At 40.2% G+C, this 24,795-nt stretch overlaps 2 protein-coding genes across 10 annotated transcripts in view; both read left to right on the top strand.

Moving 5' to 3' along the window:
* Positions 1 to 1,942: 1,942 nt before the first annotated feature.
* ZBTB6 (zinc finger and BTB domain containing 6) lies at positions 1,943 to 7,351 on the top strand. 2 transcript variants are annotated; one of them, XM_002820186.6, is made up of 2 exons: positions 1,943 to 2,150; positions 3,330 to 7,351. In XM_002820186.6, the coding sequence occupies exon 2, from the start codon at positions 3,339 to 3,341 to the stop codon at positions 4,611 to 4,613; it is 1,275 nt and encodes a 424-aa protein (XP_002820232.1). In that variant the 5' UTR covers positions 1,943 to 2,150; positions 3,330 to 3,338; the 3' UTR covers positions 4,614 to 7,351. The 2 variants fall into 2 exon arrangements, with proteins under 2 accessions (XP_002820232.1, XP_054377086.1); XM_054521111.2 differs by having other exon boundaries at positions 2,136 to 2,550.
* A 2,643-nt stretch (positions 7,352 to 9,994) lies between these two features.
* RC3H2 (ring finger and CCCH-type domains 2) overlaps positions 9,995 to 24,795 on the top strand; it is a 56,270-nt gene continuing 41,469 nt past the window's right edge. For 6 of the 8 annotated variants that reach the window (XM_054521106.2, XM_054521107.2, XM_054521104.2 and 3 more), the window contains exons 1-3: positions 9,995 to 10,265; positions 17,758 to 18,055; positions 22,363 to 22,480. In XM_054521106.2, coding sequence (XP_054377081.1) covers positions 17,825 to 18,055; positions 22,363 to 22,480 — 349 coding nt within the window. In that variant the 5' untranslated portion in view covers positions 9,995 to 10,265; positions 17,758 to 17,824. The other 2 variants (XM_054521105.2, XM_024252436.3) reach the window with 2 other exon arrangements.

The raw sequence follows: 24,795 nt of genomic DNA, 5'->3' as shown, positions 1-24,795 counted from the left end.
TTCCACGAGAACCTTTTGCCGGAGGAGCAGAGCAACTGCCTTTAAGAATTGGTTCAGAGGCGGCCGGGCGCGGTGGCTCACGCCTGTAATCCCAGCACTTTGGGAGGCCGAGGCGGGCGGATCACGAGGTCAGGAAATCGAGACCATCCTGGCTAACACGGTGAAACCCAGTCTCTACTAAAAATACAAAAAATTAGCCGGGCCTGGTGGCAGGCGCGTGTAGTCCCAGCTACTCGGGAGGCTGAGGCAGGAGAATGGCGTGAACCCGGGAGGCGGATCTTGCGCTGAGCCGAGATGGCGCCACTGCACTCCAGTCTGGGCGACAGAGCGAGACTCTGTCTCAAAAAAAAAAAAAAAAAAAAAGAAAAGAAAGAATAGAATTGGTGCAGATGCCAGGCACGGTGGCTCATGCCTGTAATCCCAGCACTTTGGGAGGCCAGGGCGGGTGGATCACCTGAGGTCAGGAGTTCGAGACCAGCCTGGCCAACATGGTGAAACCCCGTCTCTACTAAAAATACAAAAAGCAGCTGGGTGTGGTGGCAGGCACCTGTAATCCCAGCTACTCAGGAGGCTGAGGCAGGAGAATTGCTTGAACCTGCTAGGCGGAGGTTGTGGTAGGCCGAGGTTGTGCCACTGCACTCCAGCCTGGATGACAGAGTGAGACTCCGTCCCCCCCCGCCCAAAAAAAAAAGAATTTGTTCAGACATATCTTCATTCAGCACAAATACTTGATGCCTACCAAGTGCTAGACTTCAAGAATACAAAGATCAGTAAGCTACTGTCCTAAATACCTCTGCCTAGATGAGGCACAAATTAATACAGGCGTGTTAAGTGCAATAATGAAGGCAGGCAAAGGGATTACAGGTTTCCAACTGGGAACCAATTATCTTAGGGCAGTTCAGGATGGCTTCAAGGATGATGAGATTTATAAATGGGTTCTTTAAAGATACGTTGGGGAAGGCCGGGCTCGGTGGCTCACGCCTGTAATCCCAGCACTTTGGGAGGCCAAGGCAGGCGGATCACGAGGTCAGGAGATCGAGACCATCCTGGCTAACACGGTGAAACCCCGTCTCTACTCAAAATACAAAAAAAAAAATTAGCCAGGCGTGGTGGTGGGCACATGAAGTCCCAGCTACTCGGGAGGCTGAGGCAGGAGAATGGCGTGAATCCAGGAGGCAGAGCTTGCAGTGAGCCGAGATCCAGCCACGGCACTATAGCCTGGGCGACAGAGAGAGACTCCGTCTCAAAAAAAAAAAAAAAAAAAAAGTGGGGAAAAGGCTAGGGCACGTCAGAGGAAACAGCTGGGCCAAAAGTTTTGGGAGGGAGGAACGGATTTAAGTGTGAAGCTAGATCCAGAGGTTGGGGCCAGCTCCTGATGGGGCATTACCTAGGCAATCTTGAATACGGATCTTTATGATAGTTTCTGCTCTGCCACCTTTCATAGTTGTAGGTGGCCCCAATAAGGAGAGGAATCGTCCCAGAATAATCCATAAAAGGTCTGGTTACTCTGACAGACGTGCCGTAACCGAACCTCAAACCCCGTCTCCAATTCGGATGTTCAGGAGGACTCACAAAAGGAAATGGCTCGGGCTGGGCTTGGTGGCTCAAGCCGGTAATCCCAGCATTTAGGGAGGCCGAGGTGGGCGGATCACCTGAGGTCAGGAGTTCGAGACCAGCCTGGCCAACATGGTGAAACCCCGTCTCTACTAAAAATACAAAAATGAGCCGGGCGTGGTGGCGGGCGCCTGTAATCTCAGCTACTTGACTACAAGGCTGCGGCGCGAGAGTCGCTTGAACCCGGGAGGCGAAGGTTGCATTGAGCCGAAATCGCGCCATTGCACTCCAGCCTGGGCAACAAGAGCGAAACTCCGTCTTAAAAAAAAGGGGATGGGGTGGGCAGGGCAACGGCTCGAGTGCCGAAACTGGGACAAGAGAGATGGGGCTTGCCGGCATTCAGGAGCCTTTCTGTCATTCCAAGAGCGGGGAAGTGAGGAAGGGAGACCGTCTCAGAATGTCCTTCCGGGGCGCCTAGAGGGCCCCAGCAAAGAATAAAGCTGGTTGGCACCGGATGTGTTTTCTTCCAGGCTAAGTCCATCTTCCGGCCTGGGCAGACGCTGCCGCGAAATCCTTAACTCTAGTTTTCTGAGTCGGTGAGTGAGTGCAAAGGAGAGTCCTCAGGTGGGGGGTGCCTGAGGAAGAGGAGGAGGAGGAGGAGGAGGACAGCTGGGCTCGGCCCCGGAGTGGCTAATCTGGTGCTGCAACCACTTGGCCGATCGGGCCTTGGCCCTTCGCAGGGTTGCCTCCAGAATACCTGTGTGCTGAACCTGGGATCCGGTTTCAGTTCAGCAGATGTTCCCTGAGCTCCTCCTGCTCTGTGTGGGCCCCTGTGCTCGGTGCAGGAACACAGATGAATCAGGCACCATCTCGCGGTGCTCAGAGAGCAGCTGACTCTCTCTGGTTGAAACGGGAGGTGGAGTCCTATTAGTTTTACTTGATTTGGGCTTAAAGGAGCCTAATCACTAGCTGAAAAAGGGAAGTGGAAACGCGAATGTAAGAAATGTGTATTCGTGTCTTTTTGTCTGGGTAATGATGGAAAAATTTAGTATTGAACGAGGTTCGAGTATGAAAAAGAGAATAGACGGTGATAAAGCCATAAAGATGGGTTAGAGCCAAATCGTGATGGGTCTCCTATTCTTTCCTAAGAAATCTGGACTGTCCAGGAGGTAGAGGAGAACGATAGAAGATTTAAAGCAGAAAAGGGAAATTTAAAATAAAATAAAATAAGATAAGGGTTGTTAATCCTGGTGGCACTCAGGAGGGTAATCTGGCATGTAGAAGAGTGTGGTACAAAGAAGACCTGTTGGAAGACATTGCAGTTGTCCAGGTGAACCGGAAGGAGGACCTGTTGTAGTGGTGGGGAGTAGGAAGTTTGGAGATTACGTTAAAGTTGCTAATTGGGGATATTATGTTAAATCAACTTTGTGGTGGTCACAGTGCTTATTACTGGATATTCAAAATTGACAGATTGTTCTTGACCACAAGGCACACAACATTTAGCAAAAGAAACAAGCTAGAAACTGTTCACTACAATTCACTGTAATGAATGTTGTAACAAAGTTATGAAAAATGTGCTATGAGATCATAGAGAAGTGCATTATAAAGTTCTCGGTTTTGAGATGGTGGCATAAGGGTTCCTAACACCTAGATTAGACTTTGAGTCTTCTTTTTCCTAATTCAGGTTTGGGGTTTTTCGTTTGTTTTCACTATTACAGCATGGGAAAGCATTCCCTAGCCTTATTACATCAATGTTTGTGTTTTATTTTGCTTAGATTGTGATCATGGCTGCTGAGTCTGATGTTCTGCATTTCCAGTTTGAACAGCAAGGAGATGTGGTCTTGCAGAAAATGAATCTTTTGAGACAGCAGAATTTATTTTGTGATGTATCAATTTACATTAATGACACTGAGTTCCAGGGGCACAAGGTGATTTTGGCTGCTTGCTCCACTTTTATGAGAGATCAGTTTTTACTCACACAGTCAAAACATGTCAGAATCACCATCTTACAGAGTGCAGAAGTTGGCAGAAAATTGTTACTGTCTTGCTATACTGGAGCACTTGAAGTTAAAAGGAAAGAGCTTTTGAAATACTTGACTGCTGCCAGTTACCTTCAGATGGTTCACATTGTGGAAAAGTGCACAGAAGCTTTGTCAAAGTATCTGGAAATTGATCTTTCTATGAAAAACAACAACCAACACACTGACCTGTGTCAGTCTTCTGATCCTGATGTTAAGAATGAAGATGAAAATTCTGATAAAGACTGTGAGATAATTGAAATTTCAGAAGATAGTCCTGTAAACATAGATTTCCATGTTAAAGAAGAGGAAAGCAATGCTTTGCAGTCTACAGTAGAGAGTCTGACATCAGAGAGAAAGGAAATGAAGTCACCAGAGCTGTCTACGGTAGACATAGGTTTTAAAGACAATGAAATTTGTATCCTTCACGTAGAATCCATCAGTACAGCTGGTGTCGAAAATGGGCAGTTTTCACAGCCTTGTACCTCTTCAAAAGCAAGCATGTATTTCTCTGAAACACAGCATTCATTGATCAATTCTACAGTTGAGAGCAGAGTGGCTGAAGTTCCTGGGAATCAAGATCAGGGCTTATTTTGTGAGAATACTGAAGGAAGTTATAGTACAGTGAGTGAGATTCAGAATCTGGAGGAAGGTTATTCACTGAGGCACCAGTGCCCCAGGTGTCCTCGAGGCTTTCTTCACGTTGAAAACTATCTGCGCCACCTTAAAATGCATAAACTATTCTTATGCTTACAGTGCGGGAAAACATTTACACAGAAGAAAAATCTCAACCGACACATTCGAGGACACATGGGCATACGGCCCTTTCAGTGTACTGTGTGCTTGAAGACATTTACTGCCAAAAGCACACTTCAGGACCACTTGAACATACACAGTGGGGATCGGCCATACAAATGCCACTGTTGTGATATGGATTTCAAGCACAAGTCTGCTCTCAAAAAGCACTTAACCTCTGTCCATGGCAGAAGCAGTGGTGAAAAACTATCTAGGCCTGATCTCAAAAGGCAAAGTCTACTATAATTATAATCACAGACTTGTTATAAAAAGTTTGTATTATTCTATTAGGCAAGTCTTTCTGTAGAGATGCAGCATTTGTAATATTTCATCCCCCCAATCTTTGTTTCTTATATTTTGTCAGCTTACACATAATCATTCTGTCTGAACTTCTAACAGTTCCAAAGTTATGGGAGGCACAGTAAAGCTGAGGGGATTCTGTCTCATCTCATACCTTACATATAAGTCTCAGTAGTAGCCCTAGAGAAATAGTGTTCCTCTCTTATATATTCTTGATTCTACTGACAAAGGATCCAGCAGTATTTGCAGATTCTGATTTGGAGTCTCTAGATAATTGATTTAAGTATAAAATCCAATCATATAAAAACTTTAATGAATTAGGATAACAAGAGAAAATAAAGGTAAAAACACTATTATCTGTTTCTAGTCACTTTAGAACAGATGGCACTAAAAAATTTTTTTTTAACTTTTTGCCAGCTGTTCTTGGATTCCAAACTAAACACCAAGATACTTTTCATTTTAAAATGTATAAAGTAACAATTCAGATTCACTTGGGAATAGCAGAATTTTTTTATAAAGGGTTAATAATCCTTAAAATACTTTTATTTCCATGCCTTATTAGTATACATACTTAAGAAATGGTTAATTGGGCCCAAGTTTCTTGATTTTATTTAATACAATTGGATTTAATAATTTTGTGGCCAGTAAAATTATACCATTGGCATGAAGCTGTGAAAAATGAGAAATTCTGCCTTTACCTGAGATATCTGTTCTACTGTTTTAAAAGTTCCTCTCTATTTTATTTTTTATTTAACATGAAGTAAAATTGAAATTTCTTCTTGGTGTATAGTTCTGTGAATTTTAACACAAAGATTTGTGCACCACTACTGCAGTCGGTACAGAACAGTTCCTTCACTCCCAACAGCTCTCTCATGCCGTCCGTTTGTAGTCAGTTCCTTCTAGCTCTAATCCTGGCTACAGTTCTCCGTCACTATTATTTTGCCTTTTCTGGACTGTCACATAAACAGAATCTTATAGTACGTTCCCTCTTGAAATGCTTTTCCACCCAGCATAATGACTTTGAGGTTCATCCATGTCATTTTAAATTTTGAATTGGCAATATATATTCTAGCTGTTACTAGATGAGCAATTTAAAAAGGGGTAGCTATTAGTGTTGTATTTTTTCATTTACATTAATGTAATTTCCATTCACTATGTGTTGATAAAAATCTTAACCATCCCTAGGGTTTTATATTTCCAAAAATATGCCAAAAGGAAAACCATGACTGTATGATTATTTTAGTGAGAGTCATATTTGAGATGGTGTTCCGAGCCATAGTTCTCTAATATCCCCGTCTACATATAACACAAAACTTTTAAAAATTATTTTAACAAAGATTAAAATATACTGCAGGGCAAATAATATTCTCTAAAACACAGGAACTGCTTTTGGTAAAGAAGACTGACTAGATGCATCTTTCTTTCAAGCTGTTCTAGTCCTCCTCTAGCTAACTTAGCTTTATGTAGAATTTCTACTGTATTTAATTTCTATTGAAGCCCTTCTATATTTTAAAATGTAATATACTTTGTACCATTTATAAAAATTGTGTGATGAATCACATGTTCATTGTTATAAGTGTTAACCTTTTTTTGATACTTTTGTGGGAAAGACATTCTCCACTGAATTTTAACTTTCCTAGAGACTTTCAAGAATGCGGGTCTCGTTTGATGAAAAAACCGACTTCATAACCCAATGTTACTAGTTAGTGACATTGTGCTGAACTTCACCTTGAACTTTTTAACTTTATATGTAAAATAACTTTGATCTTGGTCATTTGAAAGATCATTTCCAGGTCTAAAATTCCATGATTTTATATTTAATTCTTCCTGAGAACAGAAGAGGGGAATCCAAGAGAGGACGGTTTTGTGTCTTTATGAACTTTGTTACTTAAGTACTCCATTGGAGACATAATTTTTCTAATTAGTGGATCTTTTTCCACTGGAAAGTATGATAGCTCATTGCTAACTTTTCATTCATAGCTCATTGCTTCCATTTGACCTAAGATTGGCAGTTTGTTGGTGTGAAAATATTTTCTTTTCAGAAATAGTTTACTAGTGATTGAAGTACTTTTGTTATTTTTGCTTCCTATTATAAAATGGCGTGGGGGGAAGGGGGAAGGATGGAGATGGGAGGAGAGGGTAAAAGAATAGTAATCTGATTTTTTAGGAATTAGTATCTACTATCTTGGATATTTGAAAAAAAAAAATTGGTTGAAACTATGTTTAAGTTTTATGTGTGCCTTGTAAGATTGTTGTAAAATTTTTTGTGAGCACTTTGAGATTTTTGCTGGGGGAGGGGTGTTTTGTGAAAGTGATGGTTATTATTTATATTATTTATTCCTGTTCAGTAGCACAGAATGATCTCCAAACATTCCTAGGAAGAGTGTCTGTTTGCATGATATGTCTAAAAATTTTCAGGAAAATGGAATCTTTTTTTAAAGTGCAGGTATGTCAAAGTATAGAATTTATTCATTTAACATATTCACATTTAGTTTGTGTTTCTGATATGACAGAAAAATGCAAAGTGTTTGAGTTCAGCCTCTTCATTTACTCCATTTACGTATAAAAGATCTTGAAAAGGTAGTCGTTACTTTGTTGTAAGAGAAAAACATTTGCCCTTTTTCCTGGGATGTAACTATCTTACATGTTTACGTAAGAAATAATAAACTGGAGGTGGGAATGGAGAACAATGTGTTTTGTCTTCATCTTTGAATTTTGAAGGATACAATTTCTCCTGACTATACATTAATCATTCATCTAGCAAATACTTCCTGAGTCCTTATAATGAAGTATAAGTTAGGTATACAGACAAAAATTCCTGCTCTTGTGAAACACTGTAGTGAAGGGAGACAAACAGTAAACAAGTAAGTAAAATCCATGTATGTCAAATTTTGAGAAGGAATTTGGAGAAAAATCAGGAATAGGGAGTACCAGAGAAGGGGGATGGAATTATAATTTTAAATATGGTGGTCAGCGCCGGGCGCTGAGGCTCAGGCCTGTAATCCTAACACTTTGGGAGGCTGAGGCTGGCAGATCACTTGAGGTCAGGAGTTCGAGACAAGCCTGGCCAACCTGATGAAAATCCTTCACTAAAAATACAAAAATTAGCCGGGCATGGTGGCGCTCGCCTGTAATCCCAGCTACTCAGGAGTCTGAGGCAGGAGAATCCCTTGAACCTGGGAGGCGGAGGTTGCAGTAAGCCGAGATCGCACCACTGCAGTCAGCCTGAGTGAGGGAGCGAGACCCCGTCTCAAAAATAAATATGGTGACCAGGACACCTTTGAAAAATCTCAGATTATCAGAAATATATATTCTCCCATCTAGTGAAATGTGAATATATCCAGTAGAATGGAAAAATTTGGCCTGGCATGGTGGCTCACGCCTGCAATCCCAGCACTTTTGGAGGCCGAGGCAGGCGGGTCTTCTGAGGTCAAGACCAGCCTGGCCAACATGGTGAAAACCCATCTCTACAAAAATACAAAAAAGAAATTTAGCCAGGCATGATGACAGCCGCCTGTAATTCCAGCTACTGGGGAGGCTAAGGCAGGAGAATTCTTTGAACCCGGGAGGTGGAGGTTGCAGTGAGCCGAGATCGCGCCATTGCACTCCAGCCTGTGCGACAGAGTGAGACTCCGTCTCAAAAAAAAATATATGTACATATATGTGTATATAATATGTATGTATATATGTGTATATATACTTATATGTATGTATATATGTATATATATTTATATGTATGTATATATGTGCATATATGTATATATGTGTGTATATATATACACACAGTAGGGTGGAAAACAAATATGTACATGTAAAATTACCTATCACTGTCCAGTTGAAATTACTGAAACAATTATTGGTTGTTAACAGTTTTCTAGGCTTGGCATATGTTTCATAAAGAGAAGAGAACGAAAAAGATAATGTGTGGAAGAAACGTCTTTGATGTGGCCAATGAATCTTTTTTCAAAAACACTGATTTTTGCCTGTCATTCAGACAAATATAATAGGTAATAACCATATATTTTGTTAAAACTGTAGAAGCAACCTTTCCATATTCTAATTTATCGTAGGTTTACTTCCATATTTTTGTTGTTGGACATCTGATTTCACATTGGAAAGTGGCTTGAGTTTAATTACAAGTCATAGTCATTTTTTTTCTTTTTTTTTTTTGTTGAGATGGAGTCTGGCACTGCCCCACGCCTGGCTGTAGTGCAATGGCGCGGTCTTGGCTCACTGCAACCTCCGTCTCCCGGGTTCACGCGATTCTCCTGCCTCAGCCCCCCGAGTAGCTGAGATTACAGGTGCCCGCCACCACACCCGGCTAATTTTTGTATTTTTAGTAGAGACAGGGTTTCACTATGTTGGCCAGACTGGTCTCTAACTTCTGACCTGGTGGTCCACCTGCCTTGGCTTCCCAAAGTGCTAGTATTACAGGCATGAGCCACCGCGCCCGGCATCATGGTCATTTTCTAGCCTACATTCTTTAGTTTCTCATCAGTAACAAGGGGTACATTGTATCTGCCTTCTAGGATCACTTTGCTAATTAAATGAAATGTAAATAAAACTAAAATATTTAAAATTAAATATCACCTAACACAGGACCTGACACATACTAAGTAGTTTATAAATGTTAATTCTCTTATCCCTATTCCAAGTCTGTTTCATCTATACATTATAAACTGTAAGAATAATTCTTACCTTAGTTCGCTGTGGAAAAAGCTTCAACAAATATTTGAGATATGATGCCAGAATTTGTGCTTAAATTTTTTATCTTTGCCAGCTTTTGAGGAGCTCAGAGCTTTCTTCCCCCCCACCCCGACTTTGGACTCTTTGTCTAGAAACAGAGTTTTCTCTTTAATAAAGAAGTGAGATGTGGAAGTGCCTGCCAAATACATGTTTTCTTTTTGTTTTTGTAATGGGGAGATTACTTGACATCTTTGTAAAGGGATTGAGGGATCCTGTCAGCATGTCATTACAGGAGCGTGAAGAAGAATGTGACACAGATGTATCAGATTCTGCTCAATGGATTCCACGCTTTTCACGAACGGAGTTAAGACACTGGCTCAAACCAGCGTCCAGGAAGCCGGCTCAAGGCGCAGATAAATGTGCAGGGAATTTCCCATCAATCCCTTCGGCTTGCCTAGTCCTTCTCACAGTACCTCCCACAGTGCTCCGGGGCTCCCTTGTCACGTGATAGGGGTGGATCCGCTGAGGCAGAGGGAAGTTGATGCGCAGTTTGGGTGGCTGGGGCTACTACGCTTTCCTTCCAACTCCCGACTCCCGGGCTTGCGTAATCTCGCGTTAAGTGGGGAGTAACTTCTCGCGAGAGCTAGGTCGGGATCCCTCCAGGTCCGCCTCCGTGGTGAGGAGGAGGAGGAGGAGGAGGAGGCGGAGGTGGAGGGAGAGGGAGGAGGAGGAGGCCCCGTCGCGGCCTTTGCCGCCGCCAACGGGGCTGTCCCTGTAGCTCCCGATGGAGTTTGAGGTCGTGAAACCTCCGCCGAGCTCTGCCCCGGCGAGACGAGGCGCCTCCGTCGCCAAGCCGCGCCGTCGCGGGGCTCCCGGGAGCGGCCCTTAGCGACCCCGCCCGGGCCCCCTCAGGTAGGGCGGGGGCGGGCACGATGCGGCTCGGGCCCCAGCCCGGGTGCCTGGTCCCCGGCGGTCGGGCGGGAGACCAGTCTCAGCCCTGGGGCCTGTGCGCTGTCGCCCCTGGTGCCTCGAGGGTTGGGAACTGAGGGCCGCACCTGACACTCGGACGGAACCCGGGCCCTGCGGAGGCCCCTCTCTCTGGTAGGGCTTTTTCGATGCGGAGCGACCGGCTCAAATGGCCACCTTCCTTCGACACTGGCCGAGCGGACGCCTCTGACCCCTAAGGAACCCACCCAAGCAAAGGCCCGCCTTCACTCTCCCTTTCCTACACCAATTAGTAAGGGGTCCTCGAAACCAAGTCTTCTCCTAGCTTTTCAGCTTCTGCCCTGGGGCTTCCCGAGACCCTCGCGTAGGGGGTGGTGGAGGCGATCTGAGTGGTAAATAGGAACCCCGGCCAAACAATGCCCTGGGAGGGCTTAACCTCCCAGGATGGGGATGGCCGGACCTGAGTGGTTGCACAGGGGTTGTGGCTAGGAGCAATGGCATGAAACACAGCCAGGAAATTCTGCTATGGCTTTCTTCTTTCCCTCTCTCATTTTTCCTTCTTGGTGTAGCCTCTTGAGGAGACTCTTCCACCATCTTAGAAGAATGGTAGAAAGCATCTTTGTTTCCCAGAGAAGCAGCTGTACTTTTTCCTATCCTTAGCTTTCAGGATGGGAGAAGATGAGGGTAGCTGTCATTTCCATCCTTCAAATCCCAAGGCAACCGTTTAAGATACCGGCAGATACATCCTTCACACCAAAATTGACTCAAGTAATCCCTGGCATAAAGTAAATCTAATCCAGTGATTTATTTATATTTTCATAACCCTTGGGTTCCCTCTTTAATTCCTCCTCTCCCCTTACCCAGGGCCTTTCTTTTTTTTTCATTTCTACTCTCCCCCTACCCATTGTGGGTGGGTGACTTTGTATCCCAAATAAAGTGCTTTAAGTAATCTTTTTTCCAATTTTGTATTGGCCAAACTTTTAAGTTCCAGTAGGAACTTTTGGTTAACCTGAGAAAGCTAACATTACTATACCACAGTGTTAAAATGTCACTCAAAAGCAAAGAAACAAATGTTAGCCAGTGCAGCCTTTTAATGGTTAAACATACAAACTTAGTTAAAAGCTTTTTACAATATTAAGAATATTAATAGATTCTTCTTTTTAAAAAACCTTTTAGCTGTCTAAAAAGCTGTACCACTGTTCTAACTTCACATGCCTTTCTTACGTTGTTTACTTCCACGTTCAATTTTTGAAGAAATAGAGGTCTTTACATCCTGTTAAAGACTGCTTTTCAATATTGGCATTTTCGTTGGAGATTAATGTTTTCAAAATTTTAGAGTTTGGAAAATTGCTAGGAGGACAGAATGTGAAACATATATTCTAGTTACGTTTAGAAAAAGCAAATGTTATAATTCAAACAGGCACTTGTTCTATGAGGATTTAATTACACTTGTGTTCATTAGTGGATCATTTGAGTTACCCCGATCTGTTATTTCTGTTGTGGTAACCTGACATGTAAGAAGACTTATGTCCTTTGTTCATATAGTTTTGTTAAATCATACTCTGCTTTTGTAATTTGCTGTCTTCCACTTTGAAAAAACCAAAAATTTGCATTTTGGCAAAGCATTCTTCTTTACACTCAGGATTTTATATTCAAAAATTGAACTTCTACATTGTTTGCAATAGCTAAGAACGCTAAAAAAAAAAAAAAAAAAACTTTATAACAAGGTTTTAGTAAGTACTTACTGTTTAGTTTGGACTGTGTTGAAGTTTCACTTTTTAGTGATGGAAAAAAGGAAGCATGGGTAAAATAAAGCTAGCTGAAAATTAAAAATAAGTTCATGTTTTGCATCCAGTCTCATGAATGTTATGATCAGCATTCTCTAATTTTACCAAAACTTTAAGTGTGAATTTTACCTCAAGTTGTTGATAAAAGTTTTGAGTATTACTTTATAATCTTAAATATTCTAGAGTTGCACTGTCTAGTACTAGCCAGTGGCCACATGTGACAGTTGAAGATTTGAAATGTGGCTAGTGTGAATTGAGATGTGCTGTAGGTGTAAAATACCAGATTTCAAAGACTTAGTACCAAGATTTTTTTAATACCTCAATAATTTTAATATTGACAACATGTTGAAATGATATTTTGTATAAACTGGGATAAATAAAATATATTACTAAAAATAATTTTACCTATTTTCTTTTAACTTTTTTTTTTTTTTGAGACAATTTCTGTCACCCATGCTGGAGTGCAGTGGCACCATCTGGGTTCACTGCAACCTCTGCTTCCAGGTTCAAGCAATTCTCGTGCCTCAGCCTCCTGAGTAGTTGAGATTACAGGAAGGCACACTACACCAGGCTAATTTTTGTATTTTTAGTAGAGATGGGGTTTTGCCATGTTGGCCAGGCTGGTCTGGAACTTGTGACTTCAAGTGATCCACCCACCTCCCGCCTCGGCCTCCCAAAGTGCTGGGATTACAGGCATGAGCCACCGCACCCAGCCTCTTTTAACCTTTTTTAATGTGACTACCAGAAAATTAAAAATTACTCGGATTATAATGGCTCACATATTTCTATCGGATATTACTGTTGTAGATCAGCATTACTCTTCCAAGAAATATGTTAGTGGAATAAAAGTAGATGTATAAAAATCCAAAACTTCAGATAGATTATCCTGTTACAATCAGAATAATTAAAGAGCTAAGGACTTTGGTAATATGAAGGATGAACTTATCCATTGGCTATTATTTGATAGGCAGAAGTAAGTTCTATCTCAAAGAAAGTATTTTTCTCGTCACCACTAATGTTAGTTATATTTGTTAAAATAGAAAGTTGGCTGGGTGCGGTGGCTCACGCCTGTAATCCCAACACTTTGGAAGGCCGAGGCGGGTGGATCACCTGAGGTCAGGAGTTCGAGACCAGCCTGACCAACATGGATAAACACCGTCTCTACTAAAATTACAAAAAATTATCCGGGCTTGGTGGCACATGCCTGTAATCCCAGCTACTCCAGAGGCTGAGGCAGGAGAATCGCTTGAACCCGGGAGGTGGAGGTTGCAGTGAGCCGAGATCCCGTCATTGCACTCCAGCCTGGGCAACAAGAGCAAAACTTCATCTCAAAAAAAAAAAAGTAGTAGTAGTTATCTCATTATTGCCCTATTAGAATGCATTGAGGCCGGGCGCGGTGGCTCATGCCTGTAATCCCAGGACTTTGGGAGGCCAAGGTGGGCAGATCACGAGGTCAGGAGTTTGAGATCAGCCTGACCAACAGGTGGAACCCTGTCTCTACTAAAAATACAAAAATTAACCGGGCATGGTGGTGTGCACCTGTAATCCCAGCTACTCAGGAGGCTGAGGCGGGAGAATCGTATGAAACCGGGAGGCGGAGGTTGCAGTGAGCCGCAATTGCACCATTGCACTCCAGCCTGGGCAACAGAGTGAGACTCCGCCATCTCAAAAGAAAAAAAAAAAAAAAAAAGAATGCATTGGAAGTTATATCTAATACTTATTTTAAAACAGTTCAACCACATAGTGTATTTAAGAAGTAAAATTTGAGTCATATATACTTCACACGTTAACAGCAAAATCACATATTATAGTAGTCTTTTAAATTGCAATTCAGTTCCTTTTTCTCCAGTGCTGCGTTTCTAGCTTACAAGTTGTTTCCATTGGTGTTTTTACTTGTCTTTTAGCTAGAGATCCAAATTGTGCTTATGCTTTAAATATCATTTTTTAAGAACAAAACTAATTATTTTTAAGTTTTCTAAACTGGGAAGTACTGACAGTCCATTTCAGTAGCTTATATTCCTCACATAGGTTAACTAGAATGAAAACAATGGTTGTTTAATTAGAAGAACTAAGCCCTAAGGTTTACATTTTTATTAAGAGAATTGTAAAATGCTGTATACATATATGACAGTTAAAGAAGCATAAACTTTATTCTGGCATTTTAAAATCAGATGCCGTAGACCTGAACTGGCTGCATAATATGGTGGACTAATAAGAGAAAATGAAAGTATTTAGCTGGCTCTTAATAAAGCTGTTTGTAATTTGAATCATATAAGAGATGCCTATTATGCTTCCTGTTTTATGTGTCAGCGCTCATAGCAAGGAACTTACAGTCTGGAAAATTATTTGAGCGAAAAATTGTTATGGTCCCACCTTTAATTTAGCATTTCTCACTCCTATGCTTTATCTTATTATCCTTCTTCAATTTTTGTAACTGGTAACTAAAATTAGTTAATACAAATAATTAGAATGTTTTCCTTAAGGAATCACTTTAGGTATCTTGAGTTGTAGGCCTTTTAATCCATTTTATCTCAGTTTGAAATGTTTTGATTATTTGGGAAGAATACTTCAGTAGTAACTATAAATATAGCAGTTTAGACTTACATAGACTCAAATAAGTTGCATAAAATGTATTAGTATAGGTCTAGAAGTTTTGCAAATTAATGTATAGTCTTAGTGTTCCATGGTTCATTTATATGCTTTTTAAATTATAAAGACTATAGGATATTTACCATTTTTGGTAGTTACAAAAATATTTTCTAGGTAAACGTTTACAAAGTGCCTGTTTTGAAGGAATGAAGTTTCTTCTATGTTTTAGATAAAATTTTATATTGTATTTATCTTAATTAAGCAATCTAGGATTTACTGATAATATTACTGAAGAAAAACATTTTTAGAAAATGAAAGCATTTCTTACATCTGATCGTATAAGGGAAGTTTAGTTCATAATTTACTGTCAGAAAGTTAGATTCTGACACAGAGAAGAAAATTTGTTAGAGTTATTGCCAAAATTTTGACAGTGTTTTTTCTTTATATCTTAAAGGTATTAATTCAATTTGTGGTAGAAATTAAACTTCTCAGCATTAATTATGTTAAAACCTCTGATGTTTCTATGCCAAAACACACTAAGGACTATTGTAACATAAAACTATACTAAGGACTATTGTAACATGAAACCATTAAGTGTGCTCTGGTATAGTTTGAAACAGTTTAAAACTATGTAGTAGGTGGCAATATGAAAGATAGCATTTTTCTGTATAGTTGAAACTCCCCCACCCCAAGCCCCACACTTATGTGCTTTAATATAAAGCATTTCAGAAAGGCCTTGGAAAACTAAGGAAAAGGTATTTGCTCTTATTTTTTACTACCAGGTGGCCTGTGATACCCTAAACCACAGAATTAACATTTCCAAACAGGTGGCCATTATGAAAAACTACATGCAGTGTCCTGTTTTCATAAATATTTAATCAGTTCAAGTTATTAACTAAATTAGGGCTTTCAGTAGATTTAAGATGAAATTCATTCTTCCTCAAAGGCTTTTCTTGTATAACTCTGCAAACCAGAAAACTGGATGTTAAAAATGTTCAGTAGTTTTAGGGAGTGATATATTCATCTGCTCAGTGCTCATCTTTAAAGTTGGAAGGAAACTAATTGGTTTTTAGATTGATGGCATTAATAGATGTGGTAATTTGAGGATGAAAGTTGTAAAATTATAACTTGGAAGATTTGGTTACTTTAAAGATAAAGTTATTAGATAATTTGCATTAGAGCTGTTTGAGAAAGTTTGTATGGGGTGCTTTTACGTAGCAAGCCCTGTAATTCATTTTTACCAAGATTTTTTTTTAATCTTTGTGAATATAAAAGCTCAGGGCTGGGCACGGTGGCTCACGCCTGCAATCCCAGCACTTAAGGAGGCTGAGGTGGGCAGATCACCTGAGGTCAGGAGTTCAAGACCAGCCTAGCCAACATGGTGAAACCCCGTCTCTATAAAAATTAGCCAGGCATGATGGCGGGTGCCATCCCAGCTACTTGGGAGGCCAAGGCAGGAGAATCACTTGAACCCGGGAGGCAGAGGTTGCAGTGAGCCAAGATCATGCCATTGCACTCCAGTCTGGGCGACAGAGCGAGACTCTGTCTCTGAAAAAAAAAAAAAGAAAGCACAATAAAGGCTAATAGAATTTTTTTGTACATTGGCATAATGGAGAATAGTTTCTGTTATATATTTTTTCTATCCTGAATGTGACTACATTTTTAAACATCTAATTTCTGTGGAACTAATATATTTGGGTTGGTAAACATTCCTGTGAAATAAAGTATTGGTTGTTTAATTGCCCTAAATACCTAGATTTCTTGTTCACCAGAGAGCTTTTGTCAGACTTATATAAGTCTTGAATTGGAAGATAAAGAAGATCTGGGAAGTTTAGTGTGTTCAAATTAGTATTGTTTTGCTACTAAATCTTTTACTTTACTAAAATTATAGAACTTTTTTTTTTTTTTTTTTTGAGATGAAGTTTCGCTCTTTTTGTCCAGGCTGGAGTGCAATGGCGTGATCTCGGCTCACTGCAACCTCCGCCTTCCAGATTCAAGTGATTCTCCTGCCTCAGCCTCCCTAGTAGCTGGAATTACAGGCATGTGCCGCCATGTCTGGCTAATTTTGTATTTTTAGTAGAGACGGGGTTTATCCATGTTGGTCAGGCTGGTCTCAAGCTCCCGACCTCAGGTGATCCTCCCGCCTCAGCCTCTCAAAGTGCTGGGATTATAGGTGTGAGCCACCATGCCCGGTGGGAACATTTTGATCTTAGAAATAAGAAAAAATCTCTCACTGTTTTTTCCTGTGTGCCTTTTGAGTTTTTAATTATGCATATATAACTTTTTAGAATAATGTTTTATTATTCTATGTCTTCCTCATTGGACTTTACAGTTTTTGGTTATATATATCAATCGCTAAATAATGTAGTTTTATCAGAAGTATTGTAATGAACAATACAAGATTTTTAAAACAATTTTTTTGTTTTACTTTGGCACTGTATGTTGTGGTCAGCATTACTCTTTCATTTATGAACAAACAGCTCTCTTAATCATCTCTCAGTCATCACAGTCTTGTCTTATATGTTGATTTTCAGTACCTCATTTTGCTTCCTAGCCAAGTCTTGTCAGAGATTTCCTCTTTCAGGTGGCAAGGCTGTTTTCTTCACACTTGAGTCTCTACAATATTGTTTGGATCAGTAGTTTCCAAAGTTCATTAACTCCTGGCCATACCTTATTATGTTTTGGGGTACTGGTTATCCAAGGGAAACACTTTTTTAAAAAACAAAAAAAAACTGCCCAGCAGTCCAAAGTAATTTGTGTTCCTAAAAATGGAATATGGAAAGTTAATTTGCTTGTTTGATGTGGTCATTGAGAAAAATACATAAAAGCTTTGACGTTTATTATGTGAGCAACCAATATAAATACAGTTTAGTTGAAAGGAACACTATTAAGGTATTGTTTCCAGGCAGAATTTCAGAAATTTAATTAATTCAGCAAATAGGTTTTTTAAAAAAGACATCCAAAGGTTATAAAATTATTCAGAAGTATTTTAGGTCTGAAGCTGTAATAGTTGACTTAAGCAATTAACTCTTCAAAGGTGAATGATGAATATGTGGTTAATTCATACTTTTGTCCATTTCTAGCTTACAAAACACTACACAGCAAAATAATGATCTGCTAGACTGCTAACCCGAGCATCCAGCTTCCACAATGCCTGTGCAGGCAGCTCAATGGACAGAATTTCTGTCCTGTCCAATCTGCTATAATGAATTTGATGAGAATGTGCACAAACCCATCAGTTTAGGTTGTTCACACACTGTTTGCAAGACCTGCTTGAATAAACTTCATCGAAAAGCTTGTCCTTTTGACCAGACTGCCATCAACACAGATATTGATGTACTTCCTGTCAACTTCGCACTTCTCCAGTTAGTTGGAGCCCAGGTGAGCATTCAGGATTTTACTATAGGTTGGTGCAAAAGTAATCGCTGTTTTTGCCATTATTTTAATGGCTTGTCCAGCCTGCAGGCCACATGTGGCCCAGGACATCTTTGAATGCAGCCCAACACATCTTTGAATGCAGCCCAACACAAATTCGTAAACTTTCTTAAAACATTGTGAGATTTTTTTTGTGATTTATTTTTATGTTTTTAGCTCATCAGCTATCCTTAGTGTTAGTGTATCTTATGTGGCCTTTTTTTTTTTTTTTTTTTTTTGAGACAGAGTCTCATTCTGTCACCCAGGCTGGAGTGCAGTGGCGTGATCTGGGCTCACTGCAACCTCCACCTCCCGGGTTCAAGCGATTCTCCTGCTTCAGCCTCCCAAGTAGCTGGGACTACAGGCCCATACCACCATACCCAGCTAATTTTTGTATTTTTAGTAGAGACGGGGTTTCACTATGTTGGCCAGGCTGGTCTGGAACTCCTGACGTCAGGTGATCCGCCCACCTCGGCCTCCCAGGGTGCTAGGTTTACAGGTGTGAGCCACCGCACCCAGCCATCTTATGTGGCTTTAATGGCAAAAACTGCAATTACTTTTGCAGCAACCTAATAATTTGTTACATGAAATAGTTATTGAACTTTGTTCAGTAATAGGTATAAAGTATGTTTAGTGATCATTAAGTTGTAAAAAATAAATTTCAATGTACCTGATTTTCATGATTGTATTCTGCGAAAGATTTTCTTTAGATAATGTCATATCCTTATACAAAACCATAGATTACATTATAGTTACATATTTCTTCAATTCTGTGGCTAAAATTTATGTATATAAGTGATTTTGGTGGATAAGAAACATTTTTATATAAGCATACATATTTATTCACTAGGTGATATGAAAAGAAATGTAATCAAAGCTTTGACCAGAAACAGGTTTTTTTGTTGTTGTTGTTACTCTTTTTTACTTCACTTGACTTTTTATATAATGGTGTAAACGAAACAATAAGGTCTGTGTAGGGATGTATATATGGAAAACCAAAAACCAATGTGTCAGTAATAAATTCTGCATGATTTTTTCTGGACATGTGTTGTATCAAGCTTGTCTGGCTTTCAGGCCACATGCAGCAGCTCAGGACAGCTTTGAATGCGGCCCAACACAAATTAGTGAAGTTTTTTTTTTTTTTTTTTTTTTTTTTTAGCTCATCGGCTATTGTTAGTGTTAGTGTATCTTATGTGTGGCCCAAGACAGTTCTTCCAGTGTGGCCCATGGAAGCCAAGAGACACCTCTGAGCTATGTGATGCTTTAGTTGAACATTAGGGAAAAAAAAAAAAAAGAATATGTGCTATAGAATTCATGTTTGTAATTATTTTATTGAATCAAAGCAAGACTCTAGATTTGAAATAACATATTTAATGAGGGTCTACTTTGTATTAGGTTTGACAGTAAGTATTCAGCATTTATTATTACTAATTCTTACCATAGCTTTTCAGATACTTATTATCCCCATTTTACAAATTAGGAAGAAGATGAAATTCTATACATCATGTACTACATATTAAAGCCAGAAAGGAATTATTTTTCTGATTTAATAGAAAATCCAATAAACCAAAATACTTCATTCATTCCTTTAGTATCTTGATATTTGAAGTCCTCCTTGTAAAGCACAAAATCTCTTTTCAGTGTTTATAATCAAGTTACACACTATGAAATCAAGGTGCATCTACAATCGATAGTGTATCTTAATTTAATTGGCAGTATATTTTTGTTAATGGAGTATAAAATGTTGCCTCTTGCAAACAATAACATTTTAGATTTGATAAAATATCATAGACTTTTTGTAAGAATACTAGCTACCACCAGACACAGTGGCTTACGCCTGTAATCTCAGCACTTTGGGAGGCTGAAGTGGGCAGGCTGCTTGAGGCCAGGAGTTCGAGACTAGCCTGGACAACATGGCGAAACCCCATCTCTACAAAAAATACAAAAATTAGTCAGGCATGGTGGTGTGTGACTGTAGTCCCACCTACTTGGGAGGCTGAGATGGTGAGATGGGAGGTTCACTTGAGCCCAGGAGGTCAAGGCTGCAGAGAGCCATGATCGTGCCACTGCACTCCAGCCTGGGTGATGGAAGTGAGACCCTGTCTCAAAAAAAAAAAAAAAAAAAAAAAAAACCTAGCTACGATTTATTTAGCATCTGCTGTAGCTCAACAGGTATTGTGTAAATATCATTTGTAAATGTTATCTCAGTTGGTTCTTAAATTGCCTACGGGTCTTTACAGTGTGAATTCTGTTACCTCTTCTACTACTGTTCTTATTCTGCTTAGGCTACACTGGCTTCTTAGCCAGTTCTCAGATATACCAAGTATATTGCCAACTGATGGCTTTTGTAGTTACTGTTACCTTTGCCTAGAACGTTCAGTCTCTCTCCATTTTCTTTGTTGTTGTTGTTGTTGAGATGAAATCTCTCACTGTCACCCAGACTGTAGTACAGTGGCGCAATCTCGGCTCACTGCAACCTCCACCTCCCAGGTTCAAGTGATTCTCCTGCCTCAGCCTCTCGAGTAGCTGGGATTACAGGTGCGCGCCACCATGCCCGGATAATTTTTGTATTTTTAGTAGAGATGGGGTCTCACCATATTGGCCAGGCTGGTCTCGAACTCCTGACCTCAAGTGATCTGCCCACCTTGGCCTCCCAAAGTGCTGGGATTATAGGCGTGAGCAACCGTGCCCAGCCTCTCTCTTCATGTTCTTTATTCATATCTCACAGTTCTCAAGGGAGCCAATCCTGACCACCCTAATTAAAATTGTAACCCCTCGCTAGTATTTCCAGTCTCCCTTATCTTTGCTCTATAATTTCACCTCTTGGAACACTACATATTTATTATGTTTTTAATTTATTGATTGGCTACCTCTTCTCCTCTCCATTAGAATGTGAGCTCCACAAAGGCAAAACATTTTGTCTGTTTTGCTTATTGATATATCCCTGGTACCTATAACTGTGCCCAGTGCATGGTAAGCTCTCCATAAATATAATTCTTTGTTGAATTACATTTAACTTTTTCTTTTTTTTTTGAGACGGAGCCTTGCTCTGTCGCCCCAGCCTGGAGTGCAGTGGCGCGATCTCGGCTCACTGCAAGCTCCGCCTCCCAGGTTCACGCCATTCTCCTGCCTCAGCCTCCGGAGTAGCTGGGACTACAGGCGCCCGCCACCACGCCCGGCTAATTTTTTGTATTTTTAGTAGAGACGGGGTTTCACTGTGTTAGCCAGGATGGTCTTGATCTCCTGACCTCATGATCCGCCCGCCTCGGCCTCTCAAAGTGCTGGGATTCCAGGCGTGAGCCACCGCACCTGGCCTATATTGAACTTTTATAGCAGCACTACAAAATACAGATTTTCATCTTCATTTTGCAGATACGGAAATTATGACTTGGAGCAGTTAAGTAATTTACTCAAGGTCATTCATAGAAGTAGCAGAGCTGCAATTTTAACCCAAGTTTTGACCTTTGAATGAGAACACTCTGTCTTATAATGCTTATCTTAAGTAAATAATATAGTAAAAAGGTGATAAGTGCTATGGGGAAAAAAAAAAAAAAAAAACTGTGTCTTTTTTTCTCCACTCTTTAATTTTGAAATTCTTTCAGACTTACAAAAAAGTTGCAAAAAATACTATTCAGAGAACTTGTATAACTTTCCACAGCTTAACCTAATGTTAACATCCAACACCAAGAAATTAGCATCGATACAATACTGTTAACTTTCTGCTTCTTTTCTTCCTTCATTAATCCACACAGCTCCTGCTGTTAAGTATGTTATTTTTTATTGTTGCTGTTATTGTTGTTATTTTGAGATGGAGTCTCACTCTGTCACCCAGACTGGAGTGTACTGGTGGGGTCTCAGCTCACTGCAACCTCAGCCTCCCGGGTTCAAGAGATTCTCCTGCCTCAGCCTCCTGAGTAGCTAGGATCACAGGCATCCACCACCACACCTGGCTAATTTTTGTAGTTTTTAGTAGAGATGGGGTTTCACCATGTTGGCCAGGCTGGTCTCAAACTCCTAACTTCAGTTAATCTGCCGCCTCGGCCTCCCGAAGTGCTGGGATTATGGGCATGAGCCACCATGCCCAGCCTTATTTTTGGTTTGTGGAAAGCAGTTTGGCTAGGTGTTTGACTTTAATTTTACTTAAATGGCTTTCATGTATTATCTGTGCATTATAATTTTATACTCACCAAGATTATTATCAAGTACATAAATAATAGTTGCATGAGCTGAATGAATGTATTTCTGCAATATTCCTTTTTTTTTTTTTTTTTAAGGTACCAGATCATCAATCAATTAAGTTAAGTAATCTAGGTGAGAATAAACACTATGAGGTTGCAAAGAAATGCGTTGAGGATTTGGCACTCTACTTAAAACCACTAAGTGGAGGTAAAGGTAAGTTCATAAAATGCATTTTTACTGATAAGTAGGACTTGGTAGTACATTTACTTTGAATGACTTGATGTGGATGCACTATTAAGTTATGGAAAAGGAGTTTGTTTGAGAAATGCCTTGAAAAATGTATAGATTGAGAAAATTATGTTGTCCTATTTTCTGAAACCAATATTGTTATTAAGAATTCAAGCTGGAGCCAGGCGCGGTGGCTCACGCCTGTAATCCCAGCACTTCGGGAGGCCATCGCGGGCGGATCACAAGGTCAGAAGATCGAGACCATCCTGGCTAACACGGTGAAACCCTGTCTCTACTAAAAATACAAAAAATCAGCCGGGCGTCTTGGCAGACGCCTGTAGTCGCAGCTACTCCGGAGGCTGAGGCAGGAGAATGGCGTGAACCCGGGAGGCAGAGCTTGCAGTGAGCCGAGATGGTGCCACTGCACTCCAGCCTGGGGCGACAGAGCAAGTCTCTGTCTCACAAAAAAAAAAAAAAAAAAAGAATTCAAGCTGGGCGTGGTGGCTTCATGCCTGTAATCTGAGCACTTTATGAGGCTAAGGTGGGTGGATTTCTTGAGCCCAGGAGTTTGAGACCAGCCTGGGCAACAAGGCGAAAGCCCATCTCTACTAAAAATACAAAAAATTAGCTGGGCATGGTGACACACGCCTGTAGTCCCAGCTACTGAGGAGACCGGTGTAGGAGAATCACATGAGCCCAGGAAGTTGAGGCTGCAGTGAGCTGTGATCATGCCACTGCACTCAACCTGGGCAATGGGAGTGAGACCTTGTCTCAAAAAAAAAAAAAAATTTACCAGAGTCACTGCATCTTGAAATTTGTACATTATTTGAATTCATTGTGTAATAGTGCTGTAACAGAATATTAGTTTTGATAAGTTCTATTAAGACAGCTTTATGTATGCATGTATTCATTCAGTCATTCATTAAATTTTATTGAGCACTTAACAGTGATTAAGGTCACTTCCATCATGGAGCCCACAGTTTACTGGAGGAGATAGACGTAGAAGTGTAATAAATTATTTTAAGTCTATGACAAAACTGAAATTTTATCACTGCATACTTAGCACATCATAGGTGTAATAAACAATTGTTGAATAAATGAATATATTGAGTATTTTGTACCTACTGAATGCTTTGCACTGTTGTGTATGTGGCCATAGTGATTTTACTGAGAAACTTATCTCCTGTATTCATTCATTCATTTATTGAACAGCTATCTAAAGAGCATGGACTGAGAGTGTCAGGCGTTCTTCTAGTGTTGGGATACATTAGTAAGCCAAATAATGTGTTTTAAAGGAGTAATGAGTAATCATGTGTGCTGAATGCTGTTGGAAGGTCAGTTAAAATAAGGAACTAAGAATTAACTAATTTAACCAATTTAGCAAGTTTGGTCAAGTGATAGTGGGAAAAATTTGATTGGGGTAGGTTTCAGAGATTGTAAAACAAGGAATTGGAAGTAGTGAACAGATCAATTGTAGTGATCTACAATTGGCCAAGTAGTTAAGGCAATAGACTAGGAAATAGCGAGTATAGATAACTCTAGAAAATTTGCTGTAAAAGAGAAGAAAGAAATGGAACAGAGGCTGGGCGCAGTGGCTCATGCCTATAATTCCAGCACTTTGAAAGGCCGAGGCGGGCAGATCACTTGGGGTCAGGAGTTTGAGACCACCCTGGCCAACATGGTAAAACCCCATCTCTACTAAAAATACAAAAAAAATAAGCCGGGTTTGGTGACACTCGCCTGTAATCCTAGCTACTTGGGAGGCTGAGGCAGGAGAATTGCTTGAACCCGGGAGGCAGAGGTTTCAGTGAGCTGAGATTGTGCCACTGCACTCCAGCCTGGGCAACAGAGTGAGACTCTGTCTCCGAAAAAAAAAAAAAAAAAGAAATGGGGCAGATTTGGTAGGGGAAGCAGGATCAATGAAAATATTTGTATTTTAGATGGATGAAATAACAGCATACTTGTTCTTATTCTGTGATGATGGAAATGTTCAAGTAAAGAGGGAAAATTTGATAATGTGGGAGAGGGGAGAATTGCTGGAGCAATATTCTTACATAGGTACATAGGAGTAGAATCTAAGAGCTTACCATTAAGCAGTATTCTAAATGTCTTATATACAATTAAAAAATAGAGTCATTTTTACTTTTAGGTTAAACTGCTAAAGTAACTAAAAATTAGGCTTCTTATTACTATAGAATAATAACAAACAGAGACAGAATACTGTTAGAAAAATGAAAGCACATTACAAGGGACTCATTAGGAATTGTGGCTTAATCATTAAATACAGATAATGAAAATTG

Source organism: Pongo abelii, chromosome 13 (genome assembly GCF_028885655.2).
Source record: "Pongo abelii isolate AG06213 chromosome 13, NHGRI_mPonAbe1-v2.0_pri, whole genome shotgun sequence".
Taxonomy (NCBI): Eukaryota; Metazoa; Chordata; class Mammalia; order Primates; family Hominidae; genus Pongo; species Pongo abelii.
The sequence above is the reverse complement of the archived record's forward strand: the minus strand, read 5'-3'. Positions and strand labels throughout refer to the sequence as shown.

Coding starts and splice junctions, on each gene's coding strand:
- ZBTB6 (XM_002820186.6), top strand. CDS start 3,339: ATGGCTGCTGAGTCTGATGTTCTGCATTTCCAGTTTGAACAGCAAGGA.